General features: G+C 39.6%; 2 protein-coding genes across 3 annotated transcripts in view; both read right to left on the bottom strand.

Moving 5' to 3' along the window:
- cdh13 (cadherin 13, H-cadherin (heart)) overlaps positions 1–18,693 on the bottom strand; it is a 456,795-nt gene that overhangs the window by 10,926 nt on the left and 427,176 nt on the right. For both annotated transcript variants that reach the window (XM_064335504.1, XM_064335505.1), the window contains exon 13: positions 11,529–11,744. In XM_064335504.1, the coding sequence (XP_064191574.1) occupies positions 11,529–11,744 (216 nt within the window). The remainder of the gene's footprint in view (positions 1–11,528; positions 11,745–18,693) is intronic.
- zgc:173742 (DNA topoisomerase 1) overlaps positions 1–18,693 on the bottom strand; it is a 566,006-nt gene that overhangs the window by 137,599 nt on the left and 409,714 nt on the right. The gene's annotated exons all lie outside the window — the stretch shown is intronic.

The following is an 18,693-nucleotide window of genomic DNA, read 5'->3' as shown; positions in this document are numbered from 1 at the left end:
ACACACACACATACACATATACACAGTATGCAGAAACACAGACACAAGCATACACACACAAACAAGCATGTACTCATACACACATGAGGCATACACACACATGCATGCACACACACCACCATACACTATACACAGTTTCGGAACACAGACACAAGCAACACACACACAGCAGTATCATACACACATAGGCTACACAATGATGACAGAAACACAGACACAAGCATACACACACAAACAAGCATGTACTCATACACACATGAGGCATACACACACATGCATGCACACACACACACATACTGTACATGCATACACACACACACACAAACACACACACACGAAGCATACACAATGAGTACCACAATGAGTAAAATATGCTATGTGCTCAATAGCATAGGCAATCAGTGCAAATGAGAGCCAATTCCACATAATGCAAAGAAACTCTGCAGGTTACAATAAACTAGCAATTACAATTACAATAAACACAGCCCCTCGCTGGCTGGCCTGTTACCGCGGCGAGATTCCGGCTGCCTGTGGAGACCAATATCACAGAGCAGTTTGCTTAGGCATGCTAGACATGTACCCACCTGCCACAGCAGTGGCTACTTTAGATAATGCCCAAAAGCAATACCACCAATGCCTCTGCCTCGCCAATGCAGTAGAATAACTACAAAGCCTGGGATATAATGCAAAATATTGAACCTTGAGTCAACCTTGAGAAAGAGAGAGAGAGGGCAGGAAGTTACGTTAAAGGCTTTTTATTAAATAGCTACTGAGCAGCTCAGGTAGTGATAGCACGTTCCACAAGACTAGACTGGGCCCCACAGATGAGACCTTGTTGACTCAAGCTTGGCCTCTGCCATTAGCAGGCTATGACCAGAAGTCTGCAGAGCCACGATCCAACTGGCTTTTAATCCATTCAAAATGATACTGTTACATCAGTATTACTGAACTGCATCTCTAAGTCAATGGAGCCTGGAAATATTGAGAAAACTCCCAATTACACACATTTGAATAACACAAAACAGTGATTTAATGAATAATAAACAATTATAGAGTATAACAAACACAATCAGTATAGCAACGACTGAATGAGCAAAAACAATATAGAAAAGATGGGGAGTAAATGGGTAATCATTACAAATTACATTTACTAAATAAATCACAATGGCACAGTAGTGGGCTTCTCAAATTGAACCTCAAATGAATGCTGGCGTTAATGTTAATGGTTTAGTCAAGAATATCACTCCTTGCATTGTAGTCTGTGAGAACGGAAATAGCACTCCCTAACAGGTTCTGAAATTAACTCCCCGTTACTCTAATAGCGTCCTAATGTGAAACAAAATGGCCTAAGATATTTGGGTGGAACTGTGATTATCCTTTCAGGCAAATGTAATAACTGTGTGAAATGACATAATACATTCACTCACATACCAAGAGACAAACAAGAAGTATATAATGTTAGGCTTCAAAACAACAATACAGAGCCCTTCAAAAGTATGGGAATGGTAGAGTGAAATTAGTTGTTTTTGCCACATACTTAAGGTATTTGGATTTGAGATCAAAATAATTTTTTAAAATCAGCTTGTAGTGGTATTTATGGTATTTACATAGATATATGGTTACCATTTTACAGAAACAGCTGAGTTTGCATCCAAATCCAAATGCCTCAAGTACATTACAAAAAGAATAATTTCATTCTAATGTTCTCATACTTTTAGAGGGCACTGTATGTTGTTATCAAAGGTCAACTCTCTATTCAGTGTGAATATTAAAACTGTGATATTTCTGAGGGGGCCCAGTCTGGTAGAGATCCAGATCAAGAAGAGAAGCTTGCCACTGCTTTTCCAGAACGAAGACACAAAAACCGCTATATTCCTGCTGGTTTATGTTGGATGTAGGAGCAGAGATGCTGTGAAAACAGAAAGCTAATCACAGACGGCAAATTTCAGACGCAACGGAATTCACCTGCATTTTCATACAACAGAGACGAGACCCTGACGTGCAGAGAATTTGGTGACAGACAATCTGCCCTGTAGTTGTTTAGCGTCGGTCTGCAGGGGAGCCCTGGAGAGTCACAGGTTCTGCCATTTTTTGTTTTCACTCAAATACCCAATACACTGGTTGTGCTGAGTTAGTCCATTTCTATGACTAATCAGTTCAGTGCTGAGTAACACTGAAAACTAGCTCTTCCTGTGACACCCCCAGGAAAAGGGTTTCTGACCTGGTCCTATAGCATTAGCAGCCATAACTGCTGAAGATAAGTAGCTGTGGGATGGGTCAGTATTAAGATGGGGAACCACTTGGGCAAGAGTCTACCCTTACAGTAGGTTCAAAGTTGATTCCGTACTGTAGATGACCCTGTGCTTTGGATGAGATGTTGAAGCAAAGTACTGATTCACAGAGGTCACATTTTTCAAAATGGCAAGGATGTTAGCACTGGTGACCTAATCAAATTCCCACAGAAAAAAACTGGCTCTCAACATCTGGCTACCAATTTATCCTCTAAAGTTGCTTGGCTACACAATCCCTTTCATCCTAGTCCACACTGATCCTCTGTGTTCTCACGGCAAAAGTGAATCGAGCTCTCAGTTGACGTGCCTAGATAAATAAACCATTGAGGCCTCATGAGGAACCTGGAAACTGCAATATCCATTCACATTTATTGGAACTGACTGACTGTCAGGTTCAAGGACCATTGACGTCAGATAATCCTGTGATCCTTGAGGATGAATAAGGGGTGACGGATTGGTGACCTTGTGCCCTGAGTATTTGCTTGCACCAAGCAACGCAACAACTGGGGACCTGCCTTGTCACTATTCTGTTACACGGATCTGGCTGGCCGTCAAACCAAAGTCTGTACTCAATAATTGTGGAACCCTGAATTAGCCTTCACCAGTCTTTCTACTTTAGACTGTTGGACCTGAGGATTGTTTTAAGAACACCAGGACTCCTAAAGCCTAGCTTAGATCAAAACTGTGACTGAAAATGATGAGTTTTATGAAGATATATCCTGTGAAGCTATTATGTAAAGTCTTCCCATTCCACATCAAAACAGCAGGCAACAAATTAAATAGCCGTTTCAACAAAAAAACGAGTCATTAGTTTGTTTAGTGGATCCACCTTGTGTTCAATTGAGGACTCAAGATTTAACATATTAAATCTCAGTGAGACAATTATATATTACCATGAGGATATAAACGTGAGTATATTGGAGGTAACATGTGGTACAAATGCTTTCTCTGCAGTGCTCCTTGTACAGTTGTCACAGTGGAGAGAGACACAAATGTGGGGTGGACACAAGTACTCGAAAACTCGAGTGCTTGAAAGACAAGGACTGTTTGAGCACTATACAGTACTCTGAGAAAAATGACTACGAAAATAAATTCATGTGAACTAACGTGTTTAGTTATATCATTCATTTTTACATGGCAGCTTTAGCAGTTTGTTGTTCCTTGCTCTGCAAACTGCAGCTATTTTAGCAGTAGTTGTGACTTGTGTGGAGTGAAGTGGTGAAGTTTTCAATATTGTTGTCCTCATGAAGGATCCTCACCCCACCAACACCGATGTTCTTTGACCGCTGTTGATGATTCTAAACAATCTTGAGTGTTCAGTTGCTTTGAAAATTATGTCAAAATATGAGATTTAAGTCAAAATTGTATATCACATTTAGACTCCACATAAGGATTTTTTTGATTCTACGTTTACATTTCAATTAATATTTTAGTCACAATATTTATATTGATTCATGAACATTTTTGTTTGCCCTGTGTATATGCTTTCTGTGTTTATAGTCTACTATAATAGCCTATATACAATATAACATCACTTAACACCACCCCATCGTGCAATATATCATATATAATATGTGCCTAATAATATATACAGTATGATTAAGCCAGGGTGTTTGTCAACTACATATTTGGCTGAAGTCACAGAGCAGTCACAGTAAAGTTGATGAAAATCACATAAAACTGATAAAAGTGGCAGTTTTTTAAGTAAAAAAAAACATAAATTTATTAATGTATTTCATACGCAAAACAACTAAAATAAGATTTTTGACTGCAGCGACAGCAACACGTACGTGAAGTTTTTAAAAAATTAAGTTAAAAAAATTCTTCAAGAACAAATACCACTAAGATGCATTAAAAGAATAGTGCATTAATCACTTTTTTCCATCATGGAAAGGAAGTATGCTTTTTTTGCCTGAGTGTGACACATATCATGCTGCAGTTGCATTAGGCCAACTAAGATAATAAAACAGGGTTGGGCTACCGTCCACTGTAATTTCTTTAAAGTTTATTTCTTTAAAATTTGGTGGCTGCTTTGCGATGTTTGAGTCTGTGATGAAGCATATTATCACGGACAAATTAACGTAACGGGGGAAGGGGAGCTCAGAAACAACTCAATTACAACTGACAAGGACTGGCATCTTGATCCCATCACATTCTAGAATCTACATGGTCACACTTTGTTTCTCCCAGCATCTGGCGATATGGTGAAAATACGATATCCTAATAGCCTACAAGTTACAAATCCCTTCTGAAAATTCCAGCAGGGATTCTGAGCAGGTTTAAAATGGTTTAAACTGTATTTTCGACACTTTAAGCTGGTCATAGCAGGTCTGTGGCTGGTCAAATCTGGACTCTAGCTGGGCAAATTTGGTCAAATCTGGTTAAGCTGGTAAAGTAAGCTGGAGGTCAAACTGGTGGACTTGCTGACTAAATAGGCTGGTTAGCTGGTGAACAGATGGTTGACCACCTAAAAGTGTTGAAAACAGAGCTAAAACCAGCTAGACTAGCCTAGGCTGGTTTAAGCTGGAATTTCCACCAGGGGTCACAGGCTATGTTACTCTAAGGTTAAGAGTACCCATCTAAAATTGTTGAAAAGTCACAGAGAGCATTAAGAACTGAGGACATTGCAGAAATGGCAAAGAAAAGGGAAATGGGTAATGTAATGCCCATTTCTACACCCAAAAAATATTAATTTGCAAAAAAAAAGACCTAAATGCAAAAGATTACATGAGAATGAAAGCAGAATGAGCTATGCATTAAATATTTTTTTAAATGCATAACAATGGCCTCCCAACCGCAATACAGCTGGTTCATCAAGCAGAAAACGAGCTCATTATAAAGTTCAACACGGTTGCCAGGGTGATGCCCTCGCAATGTCGACAAAAGAACTCCCTTGTTGTTAAGATTACATATCACACCCCAGAGGCTGTGGGTTAGTTCACAGCTGAGATGATAATTTATTTGTTCGATTCGGGAACAGTCTTACACTGGGAGACTTATTGTTCTAAGCCTTCAGACAGCCAAAGCCAAAACCAGTTTAATTCATGAAGGCCCTGGAATGTTTGCGCTCTCTATTCGCCTTCACAGTTTGCCACAGTGAGCCCTTCGGCGTAAAAGAGCCCTGACCTATGGCACTGCAGTCTGCCTGGAAGCATCACAGATGCCAGTTCAGAAGTGAAGTGACAGTTACACTCCTGTCTTCAAGCTCAAGGATGTGCATGGGAAGGTGAAACTTCAGTTTGAAAGCAGTGGAAAGGTTTTGTCCCTCATGTGTTAGGGACAAAAAACTCTGTTTGCTAGGCATGACGATGTACCGTGTGCTCAAGATCAACAGCCCAGCAAAAACAGGAAGTGGACCTATTTGCACAAGATCAATAGCCCTGAAAATACAGGAAGTCCTTGTGCATGCACACAATCAATACTAGCTTTTGAAATTGATCATTAACTCCGAAAAACAAGAAAAATACACTCTATGAACAAAATCAATATCACTACAAATATAAAATCTCAGCATGTATAATGTAAAAAACAGGAAATGCTCCAGTACGTTCTCACAAAATAGCCCTGAAAATGACAGGAAGTGGCTTTGTATATGCTCAAACTATACAGCTGCAAATGAAAGGTAGGATTCCTGTGTGTACTTGGCCGATAGCCCTGTAAACACAAAGGCTACCTTTGCACATGTTCAATAGTCCTACACGCATAGTCCTTGAGTCCTTGAGGTTCTGCACAGATCAACCAGACACAAAATTACATAGACACATTCATCTACCCACCTGTGCTCATTACCAATGCATCAAAGTGATATGTCATCATACTGGCTAAATGTAATGTGTGTGAGACAGAATCACAACCTTGGACTGAGATTTACAAAGAAAAGGTAAAATCATGAGAAATCGTGTGACTGTTGAGTGAGGAAGGTTGTCACACATGGGATCCATCATATTCAGACCAAACTTTTTTTTTTTCATCATATGGTGTTGTTTACTGCTGAATCACATGATGACAGTACACTTCAGTACTCCAACAGTTTCACAGTTAAACCACCAAGAACCCTGTTGTAATTATCTTAAAGAGCAAAGCAGGGGTGTTACTGAGTGAGGCGTGTAAATATATTAATATATCTTATTGTCCTATTGTATGTGTGTGTGTGTGTGTGTGTGTGTGTGTGTGAGAAAGAGGTTACAATTTACCTTCTGAAAAGGGTGCCTTTATGAATTTTGTGTATTAAAATCTTACTTTTTATTCTGTTCAAAGAATCCTTGTCAGTTCTCCAGATTATTATTCAAATGTGAATCTTTTCCTTCCCTTCATGTGCAATTCTGACCAACATGAATGGATTTTTTTTTTAATTAAAAAAAAGTGCATTAATGACTTTGCCACACAAGGTAAAATAAAATCTACTTTGTTAATTCATTTCGATCCAGTAATGGTAAAAATACAAAAACGGATAGGAAGAAAGTTCCTTATTTTCCCCAAATGCAACAGTACTAAACTGACGGAATCAGATTTTGTGAATGGTACATATTGTACAAACTCTACAGTAAGATAAGTACAGTAAGTTGCAACAGACAGACCGATGCTAGCTAACGAAGTAGTTCAAATCTTTAAGCTCTGTGATTCACAAAGCTTTCTGGTGTTCTTGACATCTGTTTGACATCAAAATCAGTGCACATGTGACAGAAAGATCACTTAGATTGATTCACACAGCACGACAGGTGCCTTGGAGGAGATGATGAATCACCTCTTGGAAAGTACTCACTGTGGTTGCAAAATACACCTGTGTGCTGCCAGGGTGAAAGAACACTACATGGCCAAAAGTATGTGCACACAACATCCAACATGTCACCCAAAATTATGGGCATTATCGGTCAACTCTTTGCTGCTATAACAACAACCAACTCTTCTGGGAAGGCTTTATACTAGATGTTGGAGCATTGTTACAGGGATTTACTTTCATTCAACAAGGAGAGCATTAGTGAGGTCGGGCAGTGATTGGGCGAGTAGGCCTGGCTCACAGTTAGCTTTCCAATCGATCCCAAAGGTGTTGGATTGGGTTGAGGTCAGGGGTCTGTGCAGGCTACACCATTCTTGACAAAGCCATTTCTTATAGAGCCTTGCTGTGTGCCTGGTAGCATAGGAAAAGGCCTTCCTCAAACTGTTGGGGAAGCACAGCATCGTATAGAATGTGATTGTATGCTGTAGAATTAAGATTTGCCTTCACTGGAACTACGGGGCCTAGCCCAACCCATGAAAAACAGCCCCAGGCCAAAGGGTGTCCAGATACCTTTGGGCATATATTGTAGCTTAGACTTTGCAGCAAGCCAGAAAATTACAGGCTTTTGTGCCAGGCTCATGCCTCTCCACTATAAACCTGGTCAATCAGGGCAGTTAAGCTGGCCAGTCCCTGGCAGCGCCTATGGTTGCTATGGTGCTATTCCCAGATGGTGCAGCGAAAGTGTTTCGGTCTTTGGGACTGCCTGTATTTCAACACTAAGAGGACTTTAGTGTTGTGAAGAGGGTTAGAGAATATTTGGTGAGTTTCAGGGACCACAACAGAAAAGCTGTGTCATGAACCACATTATTCTCTCCACCCTTCTTATCCCTCCCTCTCTCTACATAAATCTCAAAATACGATTTCACTGACGAAGTTCATCTTCATCGTGCAATACAAGAAAAATGAATTTTATGCATACTAACAATGCCAAACTGTCAAAAGAACGGGAAAACTGGTCCATTTTCTGAACAGGACAATGTGTGATGTTAATGATGTAGAAAAACTAGCATTGACTTGAAATGAAAGAATACGACAAGTGGTCCATTTTCTGAATTTTTGTAAATTGTTTTTTTTTGTGGTGCTTTCTTTTTTGTCTCTCTCAGGATGGTTATATGCATTTATAAATTTATTTTCATTTGAGGCTATCCATGTAAGCTCTGTAAATCCATCTGGATAAGCTTGGAATTCATTTTCTCTTTTTGAACATTTACACTTAGAAAGATAGGCCCTTTGTCAGGCTGTGTCTTTTCATTACTGAGATACCCGAGCTTTCCAATTTTTATCTCTGCTATATTTGTTAATGTCAAGTGTATGCATGCATGCATGCAAAAAAAAAAAAAAAAATTCTGACCTTTAAAAAAGCAAAAAATTGTGAGAGAGGTTCAAGGGGCAACCTGGTTAAAATGTCTGGATATGTGCAGAATGACGATTCCACTCATACATCCCACGCTGGAAAATGATTCATGGAAAATGAGATGGTGTAATAGTGAAACATTATGCTAAGGAATGGAGAGCTTGCTTTTTTCAGTGGAATTCCTAAATTCTTTGAGTAGAAAGGAAAATTTAAAAGTAGCTGTAGTCTAGCTATACGCGGTACCTCCCCAATAAATTGAACTGAAAATTGAGGAGACAAAACACTTCCTTAAACTGATTATTGGTCTTAGCATGTTTTCAATAATTTTCCTTGATTAACAATACAATAACTAACAAAATACTCAATATAATCAGAAATCAGTTCTCCTCAATTAGACTATGTATGTGAGAAATAATATTATTTAATTTGCATCACAATGTGCACATTTTAATCTGAATTATTTTAAACTGTGGATACATGTACTCTTTATTGTCTGAGGTACACTTGGAAAATATTCCTGGCAAAGATCTGCAATGTGCAGATTTTGTCATTTAAACTATCTTGAAGTGCAGGTCTTGTTAGATAGCTTTAATTGGAGGTCATGCTAAACGCTAACATGGTGTATCTTTTTTCATTAAACATCCTTATAGTGATTAAAGCTGATTATAATAAATTGAAGCTATCCTTTATTGTCCCAAACATGACATGAAGAAAGAACCTGTGTGTTTAAGTGCCAATGGATTATTCTGATTGATGGCACACTTTTTAACCAAGGATAATTTACTGAGACCAATAATCAGTTTAAGGGAAAGTTTTCTGCCTTTTTAGCTCCGCTAAATGATACTACAATTACTTGGGTAATAATTTTATAGTGCAGTTGAGGTGTAATTGTAATGTACAGCTATGTTGTAGTGCAATATCAGTATAGTATGAATGTGTTGTACAGGAGTAAGAAGACTGCTGTGTGGTAGCGGTATAATAATAAATCGTTATCACCAGGAAGTCCCATGCACTTGAAATCTCGGTTTCAAGGGGTACCAGGCCAAAATAACGGCTATAAAATATTGCAGAAAAATGATTAATGACAAAAACAACACACAACAATATAACACAGAACACTTGTTTTTTGGCTACTGTATTGTGTATGTAGGTCAAGGAATCCAAATGATCTTTGCGTAAATTTTTTGTTAATATTCCATTTGGTGCTGTTGAGCATCGTTGATATCGTTTGCATATGTCTTATGTTGTTTAGCCACGTGTTTGTTTACTTGTTGGTAGAACCATTACGGACTTCTCCTTTTGCTGTGACCTTGTCGTAGCGGAGAGGCTCGTGTGTCTCAGTGACCTTGAGAGCTATGCTGGTTGGGGTTTTAAACCCCTGGTAGGTCCAACCATACCGGGTTGGTTTCAGGTGAGAGTCCAGATGAACAACAGCAAACTGGTCCTCCAGGTTGGGGGTTAGCGTGGCGCTAACGACGCCACCCTGGAAAACCTAAATTGTTACATAAACCGTCACAAGGAAAACCCAAGACGGAACCTTGCGGTGGCCTTATGCACCACTTGGCGTGATGAGGCCTAAGTAATTAATTAAGAACCATTAGGAAAGAGTTCAGTAGGGAAGTGGGGTGGCGGTGGTGCTCCCAACCATGCTCATACAATCCTGAGGTTTTTTTCTATACGGCTTTTATGCCTGATTTGAAACAAGTGTAATTACAGTTATTGACATTACTTTGAATAGATATTTGGTGGATGTGCAGTGGATACACCCCTCTGTGATAATCTATGGTTATTTCAACTATTTTCAGCCACTTTACAATCACTTTAAGCATTCCAATGTAGCCCGAGGCAAGCCAATTAAAGTTTGTCCTTCAGACTCTTTTTAATATGCAATTAACATTTGCGTTTTGTTGTGTCACTCTCGTATTCTTTTTTTGTGGTGAGAAGATTGTTCAGAAAACCAGGAGGCATGAGGGATATGCCTGGCTTTAGGAGAAAGGCAATAGGCCTATGTGTTTGTCTTTGGCTACAAAATCATTTATTTAAGTGAATAATCAAAAAAGACATGTTGTGTCTCATTATTACTTGAGTTGGTATTGTACTGAGTTATAGATTATGCAATGCATAGTTGACCTTGTTCACACTGAGAGCAGCTGCAATTACAAACATTTTTCAGTTCAATGCAGAAGTAACAACTAAAGTAACAACATACCGTTCATAGTAAATTGTAACATTATTTCTTCCTGTTGTTGGAAGTCAGGAGTAACTAGAATACTTTCTTGAGTAACCAACACTGCTTTGCATACATTTGCCAAAACGTATAGCTCTCAGCCATGAAAATCCCAATAAAAGCCGAATCCCCACTTAACTATTGATAAAGATTGAAAACTAAGGAGAGTTATTCTCTGTGTCTCTCTGTCTAGCTGTAAAGAATGCCTGCGTTAAAGTGCTGGAGACTGAATTATGCATGTTATCGCTAGCCGGATGAATGAGATATCCCCCTTACATTCCGAGCCGGGAGATCAACACTGGGAGGCATGCTGCCTCCTTGGATACAGCAGGAAGTGGCACAGGAAGCAGGCTTAAGTGAGTCTGTAAAAATGTCTGGGATTTAATATCAGAACAGTATCACTCAGACATAATGACCCCCCCCCCCACCCCTGCACAGTGTGACAAATAAGATTACATAAAACCATGATACGAAGGTTCAGCCCACTCCCAAAATGCAATGCTTCAGTGCACTTCCTTACAGACCAGCTAGACAGTACTTTGCCTGTCCTACAGAAAAGATGACTGCTACAGTTAAGGTTGCCCTCTTGTTGTTCACCCTATATTGGTGATGGTAGAATTAGGCTTCATGACAAGAACAATGGGCAGAGCTATTATGTGTCATCCCTCACTGATCTGTCTTACTGTTTTATAGTGGAGAGTAGTGCCTTTTGACTGGTTGGTTTTTGATTGACATCAGTGATTGTCACCTCATTGCTGCTCCACCCATTACGAGGTCGACAAACTTCACTCTCCCATCACTTTCCTCTTCCCCAGATTTTAATGCCTCCATTTGGTGACCCACGTAAGTAAGGACACAAGGGAATCATGGGAAACTCACAGAGGAGGGCGAGCAGGACCAGGCTGAGCAGAAGCAGGCTGGACCGGGTCAAGTTGGCGCCACTGCAGTCCATCTTGTTTTTCTTGCAGGTGCACACCTGGACCTTTATGTCGGTGCTGTTGGAGAGGGGGGGCACGCCGGAGTCTGTCACCAGCAGGGGGAGGTTGTAGTTAGCCCTCTGGAGCCTGTGCAGCAGTGTGACCTGGGAGTGTGTGTCTGAAAAACACAGCAGCTGGTGAGGGAAGACCCATTCACTTTCACACTATCCTCTGTGCCATACGCAGAGCCTGGGGGGGATGGAGGGGCCCCACCCCCTGGCCCCCTATAAGGGAACCCCTGAAGCTTGCACTGCCACATACATTTCAATAGTGATGACATTAGTAGCCTATGTACCTGTACAGAATTGCCATAATCCAGCCTACAGTGTGATAAAAATATGGCGATCTAACAGTCATGTAAGTTCTGATTCTTGCATGGTCATTGCGGAATCAATGGCAGTGGTACTCCCTCAAGGGGCCCCCTTTCGCTGATGGTTGAATGGAGCTGAGTTGGTCCTATAACAGCCAACACAGTAGGCCTATGTGATTTTAAAAAATTTATATTTATTTGAACATAGCCTACCTTATGGCTACAATAAACTTTGGGCTATTTATAGGCTTTGGAAAGATGGCTACTCAAGCATCAGAAGCATGCATTTAAAAAGAACAAAACAGAGACTAACAAACCTCTTGACTGAAAACATTAAGTTCATGCCTGTGATGCAGTAGAATGAGACTGCAAATTGATGTAGCCTAATTGACCAAAATGTTGTAGACAGTGCTCCACATGAAGTGGCTAAAAACCCCATATTGAAAATCTTTCATTTTTAAACTGGCAGTAGAACTAGTAATACTGTAAACTGATTTCTCAGAGTAATATTAGCCTACGTCTGTCTTTATTTAATTTAAGTGACAAGTCGAACAGGTCATGTTTCACTGTTGTTGTGTCCTTTAGAAAAACTACGAAAAGTGGCAGTGAATTCAGCAGAGACAAAGTAGATATTTTTTGTCAATTTATTGAAATGTGGAGAATGTCTGTCAACTCGTTTATGACAGAATTGCAATTTGTTCACTGAACAAGGTAGGGTTACGAATGAATGCCATTGCATTAAAATGTCTATCTGTTCATAAATTGGAACTCAATTTTACATTTGGAAGACCATTTGAATTTTGCCACCTTTATAGCATAGTATGTCTTTGATAGTAAACTTTAAAATGCCTGGTTAGACAGTAAAATGCATATAAGGTAAATTACATTAAATTATCATTTTGACACCTTTATTGTATAATCACATGAAACATCCATGCAGTTCAGGAAATATATTTATGTCTTCCCATTTTCATTATCATTTGCATAAAGCTACTGATAAAGCATGCAAGTCTGTTTAAATTAAATGTCAAGACTAGTATATGAAATGACCAATGAAAATGGAACTATTGAATTTGAATTTTGAGACAAAATGTGCATAATATGGTGTGGGAAAATTTTATTCAAATGTAGGATTATTTTTCCATTTCACATACTGCCTTTTCACTAGAGTCTTGCCCGCGATATGCTTCCATAAATGCCCCATAATACAGAGAAAGAAAAGGCAACAGCCTCAGTGGTTCCGAATTCCATTGGTCAGAAGTTCTCAGAACTGATACAATGACTCCACTGACATAGCTGCCGCTGTGAAGTGGATTTCTTTTGGGAAGCTAATTGAATTGATAGCATTTTATCATCAAACTCAATATAAATTGCTTGTGAAATAGGTAACCATTATAATTTTTCTTCATATGTTTATTTGCTAGCTGGTTGGCTAAAAACATACAGCAATCATGAGCAAATCATTTAATTGCTAACTTTTTTACTGGTTGTGCACTTGCTTCATGCAATGTATAGCTAGTAACATAGCCATATTACATCATAAATACGCATTACGTTACAGGGCTTGACATTAACGGTAGCCCCCGGACTACCAATCCATTGCAAATTAACAGTTTTGGCTACATTCCTTTGCTAACTGGTTGCCGGGCTGAGGTAACGTTACCATTTTAAATTACTTTTTAGCATGGTCGTAACTATCAAATGTCAGCTAAACAGGATAAGGCAACGCCCCAATCGGTTATACCATAGGAAGATTTTCGCTGATTGGTAGGGTAGATTTACTACGATAACTTGCCCTATCTTGGGAGTTTAGCTGCTTTGCATAGCCACTCAGCTTCTTTCCAGCATCGTTCTGTTGCCAAATGTGCACACATCTTTGTTACGTCATCACTATTTACACACTTTTAAGGGGTCTATGCGTAAAAGTCCTACATGCACTAAAACGCATGTGTTATAATGTTTTACAATCCTGCCACAAGGAGATTGACTTGCTGTTTCTTTGCTTATTTAATGTCTGTGAGTAAGCAATACAAGGCAAACCTATGCTGACTTGGAACCAGGAGATAAATGATCAAAATGGTTTGTGCTTTGGTTTAATGAGCACAAACATCAAAGAGCAAACAAAAAACTACTTGTGATTCCTGAATTTGCTTAAGAGAGTGAAAAACATTTTTTTTTAATAAGTGCAGAATTTAATAGAGAGAGCTCAATATTACAGGTCAGTTATAGGACAGTACAGCACATATATAAACACATTTTCACATCCGTGCCTAAATTGCTGTGGGAGAAAACACATTTTGTTACAACTTGACGATTTACAATTGTGCAGGTTGTCCCCTAACCTAAATGTAGACATAGCATCTAAAAATGCAGATAAATGCTAAAAAGGCACGATACCTTAGTTAACTTTGGCAATTAATGTCGCCCTGTCTGTTTGAGTGTGAACACAGTAGCAAGGTTATTTAAATAAACAAAAAGGGTAGAAGACTTCACACTTGTCTCAAAAATTAGTTTATTGGGGTGTTGTCACCAGTCATGTTTCGGACCATGGCCTTCTTGGCAGGGTACTACATTTTCAACCATTAAATGACTACAGGTGATACCTACAACTGGGTGTGTCAGAAAGTTTTTTTAAACTGTGGTTATAATACAGCCTATCTGCTTTTATTACAGAAATCTAGCTCATGTGATTTTTGCAGTCATATGAGTTAGATTTCCGTAACAAAGTGTAATATGCAGATACAGATGTGCATCATCCAGTCACAATGATTTTCTAAAATATTTGGGTCATAGGGGCTGCCTAAACTGGCTCCACACCCCCTGTCCTAATACCCAAGCTCGGCCACTACTCTGTGTGTTATTTAAGAACACACACTCATACATGCAGGCGCATGCATGTACACTTACACGCACACATGCACACACCCAAGCACACACATAAACCTCCATTCACACACGCACATATACACACTTACATTCACGCAGACACATGCAAACTCATATGCATGTAGGTAAGGCTCTACACACACTCACACACACAGACACACACTGTGAACAAACAAGTAGATTTTCACGTCAGTCACAGTACATATTCCTGGGGCCCACACCACTAAAAATCCCCCTGAAAACAAAAAAAAACAGACATACATGCCTTCCAAAAAGCATTTTATGAGACCCTGCATCCCTTTCCTCCACTGCCCCCCCCCCCCCGCCTCCCCAGTTCACCCTGTGCCTGTCCCTGTGATTTATGGTGAAGCCATAGCTCCAGCTCTTAGAGCTCTCCCCTGACACATCAGGTGCTACTTAAAGAGGGAAAAAAAGCATCACATAATCTACCCTTCTCTCACTGCAGGAGTGCTCTAACCTTTCCCAGCTACTCAACAACTTCCATCAGAGTCTGCTAATTATGGAAACCCTGAATGCTATCTTCACTGCCTCTGCTCAGATAGGTGCTATCCAAAAAGGCAATGCACTGTACGTACCAGCAGATGCTAGCCTGATAGGTGCTAGTCAGACTGTGTCTGTCTTGAAAGCAGTGATTAGATGGAGGCTGTGCAAAGCCTTTACATGCACATACATGTTTAGGCTTTCTCTTTTTATTTATTTGGCAATAGATTATTTATCTATCTGACCAAATAAGTCCTTTTCTCATTCCTGATCTTCTGGATTCATAATCCCTAGTAAAGTATCCCTTCTTCTGTGTGGGATATCAGCTCATGGCCTCATTCATCAAAAAAAGAACTCAAACCACGGAGGCTTGGCTCCTGGGTGGTGACACTAATGACCCACCTGTCAATTGATTCTGAGAGAATTAGTGCAGGGTGTCATAGAATTAGCATTAGCACGTCAGAGAAGACTGCTGAAGACTGCTACAGACTGCCAGCTAGGACACACCATTTCACCTGTCATACTGCTGGACACCAGCCTTCATAAAATGGCAGTGGAATATAATAGTCAAAGGACTCAGAGGTTGCAGGTTTAAATCTCATATTGAAGATAATGAACTTGAATTGCTTTTGTAAATATCTAGCTGCATAAATGGATGGTATGTCTAAATACCGAAATGTAATTTAAATGTACATGCAGGTGAGGAACAGGTAGTTACGATATGGCTCTAATTGGTCAGCAGTTGGCGAGTGAGAGGCAGACAAGGCACTGACTGGTCCACCACATAATGAGGGAGAAACAGGCATATCACTGATTGGCCAATTGCTTCATGAGAGGGACACAGACACGGATTGGTTCATGAACCTCCAGTGAGCCTGGCAGATTGTAGAGATTAAACACAAGCTTTTTGTCAATAGAAATGATTGTTCACAAAAAAATATGAGCTTTTTAGCTCTCAGAAGAGGGTCTAAAATCATATTGTGATAACAAATAAAAATTATCTCGGGAATGGTGCCTGCCTTTTTGAAGTGGATAATACATGATTGTATAAGCACTACTGAATGGGAAAAACATAACTTGACAATAAAAGCAAAAGCAATAAAAACTAAAAAAAAAAAAAAAAAAGGATGGCAGAACTGTATTGAATCCTACACTTTACCAGTTTAACCTATTTATTTATACGTTCATATTGTGCTCTTTACTTCCAAGGTCTCCCAGAGTGCTGAACAGTTATAAATAATTGGTGAAGTACAAAAGCGAGGTGCAGTTCAGTCAGTTACATATAGACTATATGCGAGCATGAACAAAGAGAAATGTTTTCAGTTGGTTTTCAAAAGCGGCCACTGACTTCAACAATCGTGGTGCACAGCGAGTGAAGGATCTCGATCCAACTCATTGCAGCAACATGCGAGTTGATTATTCCTGAGGCGCCGCTGCAATGAAATACGTAACTGTGTGTGTGTCTCAGAAGACAAGCCTGCGTCGCTTCCCGCTTTTGACTGTCAGCAAGTCCCCAAAATGGATTCCTGGTGGGTAGCGAAGAACAAGCTAACGGCAGGACCAGACACACGCGGAACAGGAAAGCATGGAGAGGGATCAGTGCAAAGGCCTGTGCGCTAGTCCCGGATTGTGTTCCTGAGCCCCGCGCTGTTAGGGACGCCGCGGTGCCAAAAAGCACAGACAGTTTGTGTGATTAATTTTAATACGGTTGGCATTCGCGGGGCCATCCTTCAAACGCTAAACGCTCCCCGCGACAGAAAGGCTTTCCAGAGATAACGTGCATAATTAACACGAGTTAAAAACAACCGTTTTTCAAGGCCTCCCCATCAGTTCCACCTGCCAGGGTCTCCATTACACAGGAGGAGAGAGGACGGTCCTGCTTAGCAGATAATCCAAATGTGTGAACATTTGAATGTGTGTATGTGTGTGTCTGTATATGTGCATATGTATGTGTCCATGTCCCCATTAGACTGGGCGAGAGAAGACGGCAGCTTTGCATTTACACCGGAATATGAGTGTGTGTGTGTGTGTGTGTGTGAGAGAGAGAGAGAGAGAGGGAGAGCAATTGTATGGGAGAGTGGTTGAGGGAGGATAATAATAATAATAATAATAATAATAATAATAATTATAATAATCATAATAATAATAATAGCTTTATTTATATAGGATACATTAAAATGCAGCTCAAGGTGCCTTCCTAGCATAATGAAAAAAATTGGAATAAAAAATGATAAAACATTGTGACCACAGAATGACAAAATAAAATATACAAAAAAATAAAAATCTGAAAATAAAAGCATCTAATGAAAGCATATACCGTTAAAAGAGTAAAACAAATGAGTGAAAACGAAACAATAAAATAAAATACATAATAATTAAAAAGAAAGATAGTTGAACGCAAGATTTTTAAAAAATGGGTCTTGAGCTGTTGCATAAAATTGTGTGAAGCAGTTGCCTGACAGATAACAACCAGTAATGCATTCGAAGCCTTTGGAGCATAAAAACAAAATGCTGCTTCGCTGGATTTCTTATGTATCATTTTTGGAATGCTGTGTAAACCAGCAGCTGATGATCTAAGTGTTCGGCTTGGAACATATGCTGACAGGCAATCAGAAATGCATGATGGTGTGAAACCATGAAGAGCTTTGTAAACCAGTAAAAGTACTTCTAAAAGACGCTGGGAGCCAGTACAAGGAGCCAGAACAGGAGTGATGTGTCACAGTTTCCTTGTTTTTGTTCAAATTCTGGCAGCAGCATTTTGTGCAAGTTGTAATCTATCAAAGAACTACGTTGGCAGCCCCATCAAGAGTGCATTGCAATAATCTAGGCGACTAAAAACAAATCCATGTGTCAACTTCTTTGCATCTTGCAGAGAGAGGAAAGGCCTGACACAAGCTATATTTCTCTCGCAAAAAACGGCTTGGTTACATAGTCAATGTGAGGCTTGAAACTTGAAACATTTCTAAATTCTGATTTGACTTCAGCAGCTAGATGTCCAAGTTTAGTATGTACTTTATCTTTCTTTCTTTTAGCTCCAATGAGTAGAATTTCAGTTATATCCTCATTCAATTTGAGAAAGTTATTGCTCATCCAATCGACAATACTAGCCAAGCAGCTCATCATATATGTTATGACATCAGGGTCATTTGGTGAAACATATCTATAGCTGCATATCATCTGCATAGCTGTGAAAAAGTGACACCATAATTACAAATTATGTTATCCAATAGAAGCATAAATAAGGACAAAAGGAGTGGGCCAAGAATGGATCCTTGTGGAACACCACACGTACTTCCATGTACCTTTGACACACAAACACCTAAACTAACAAACTGTTTTCTCATAGTTATGTATGATTTAAACCAGTTTA

Source organism: Anguilla rostrata, chromosome 5, assembly GCF_018555375.3.
Source record: "Anguilla rostrata isolate EN2019 chromosome 5, ASM1855537v3, whole genome shotgun sequence".
Taxonomy (NCBI): Eukaryota; Metazoa; Chordata; class Actinopteri; order Anguilliformes; family Anguillidae; genus Anguilla; species Anguilla rostrata.
Note: the sequence above shows the minus strand (reverse complement) of the source record. Positions and strands in the feature narration are given on the sequence as shown.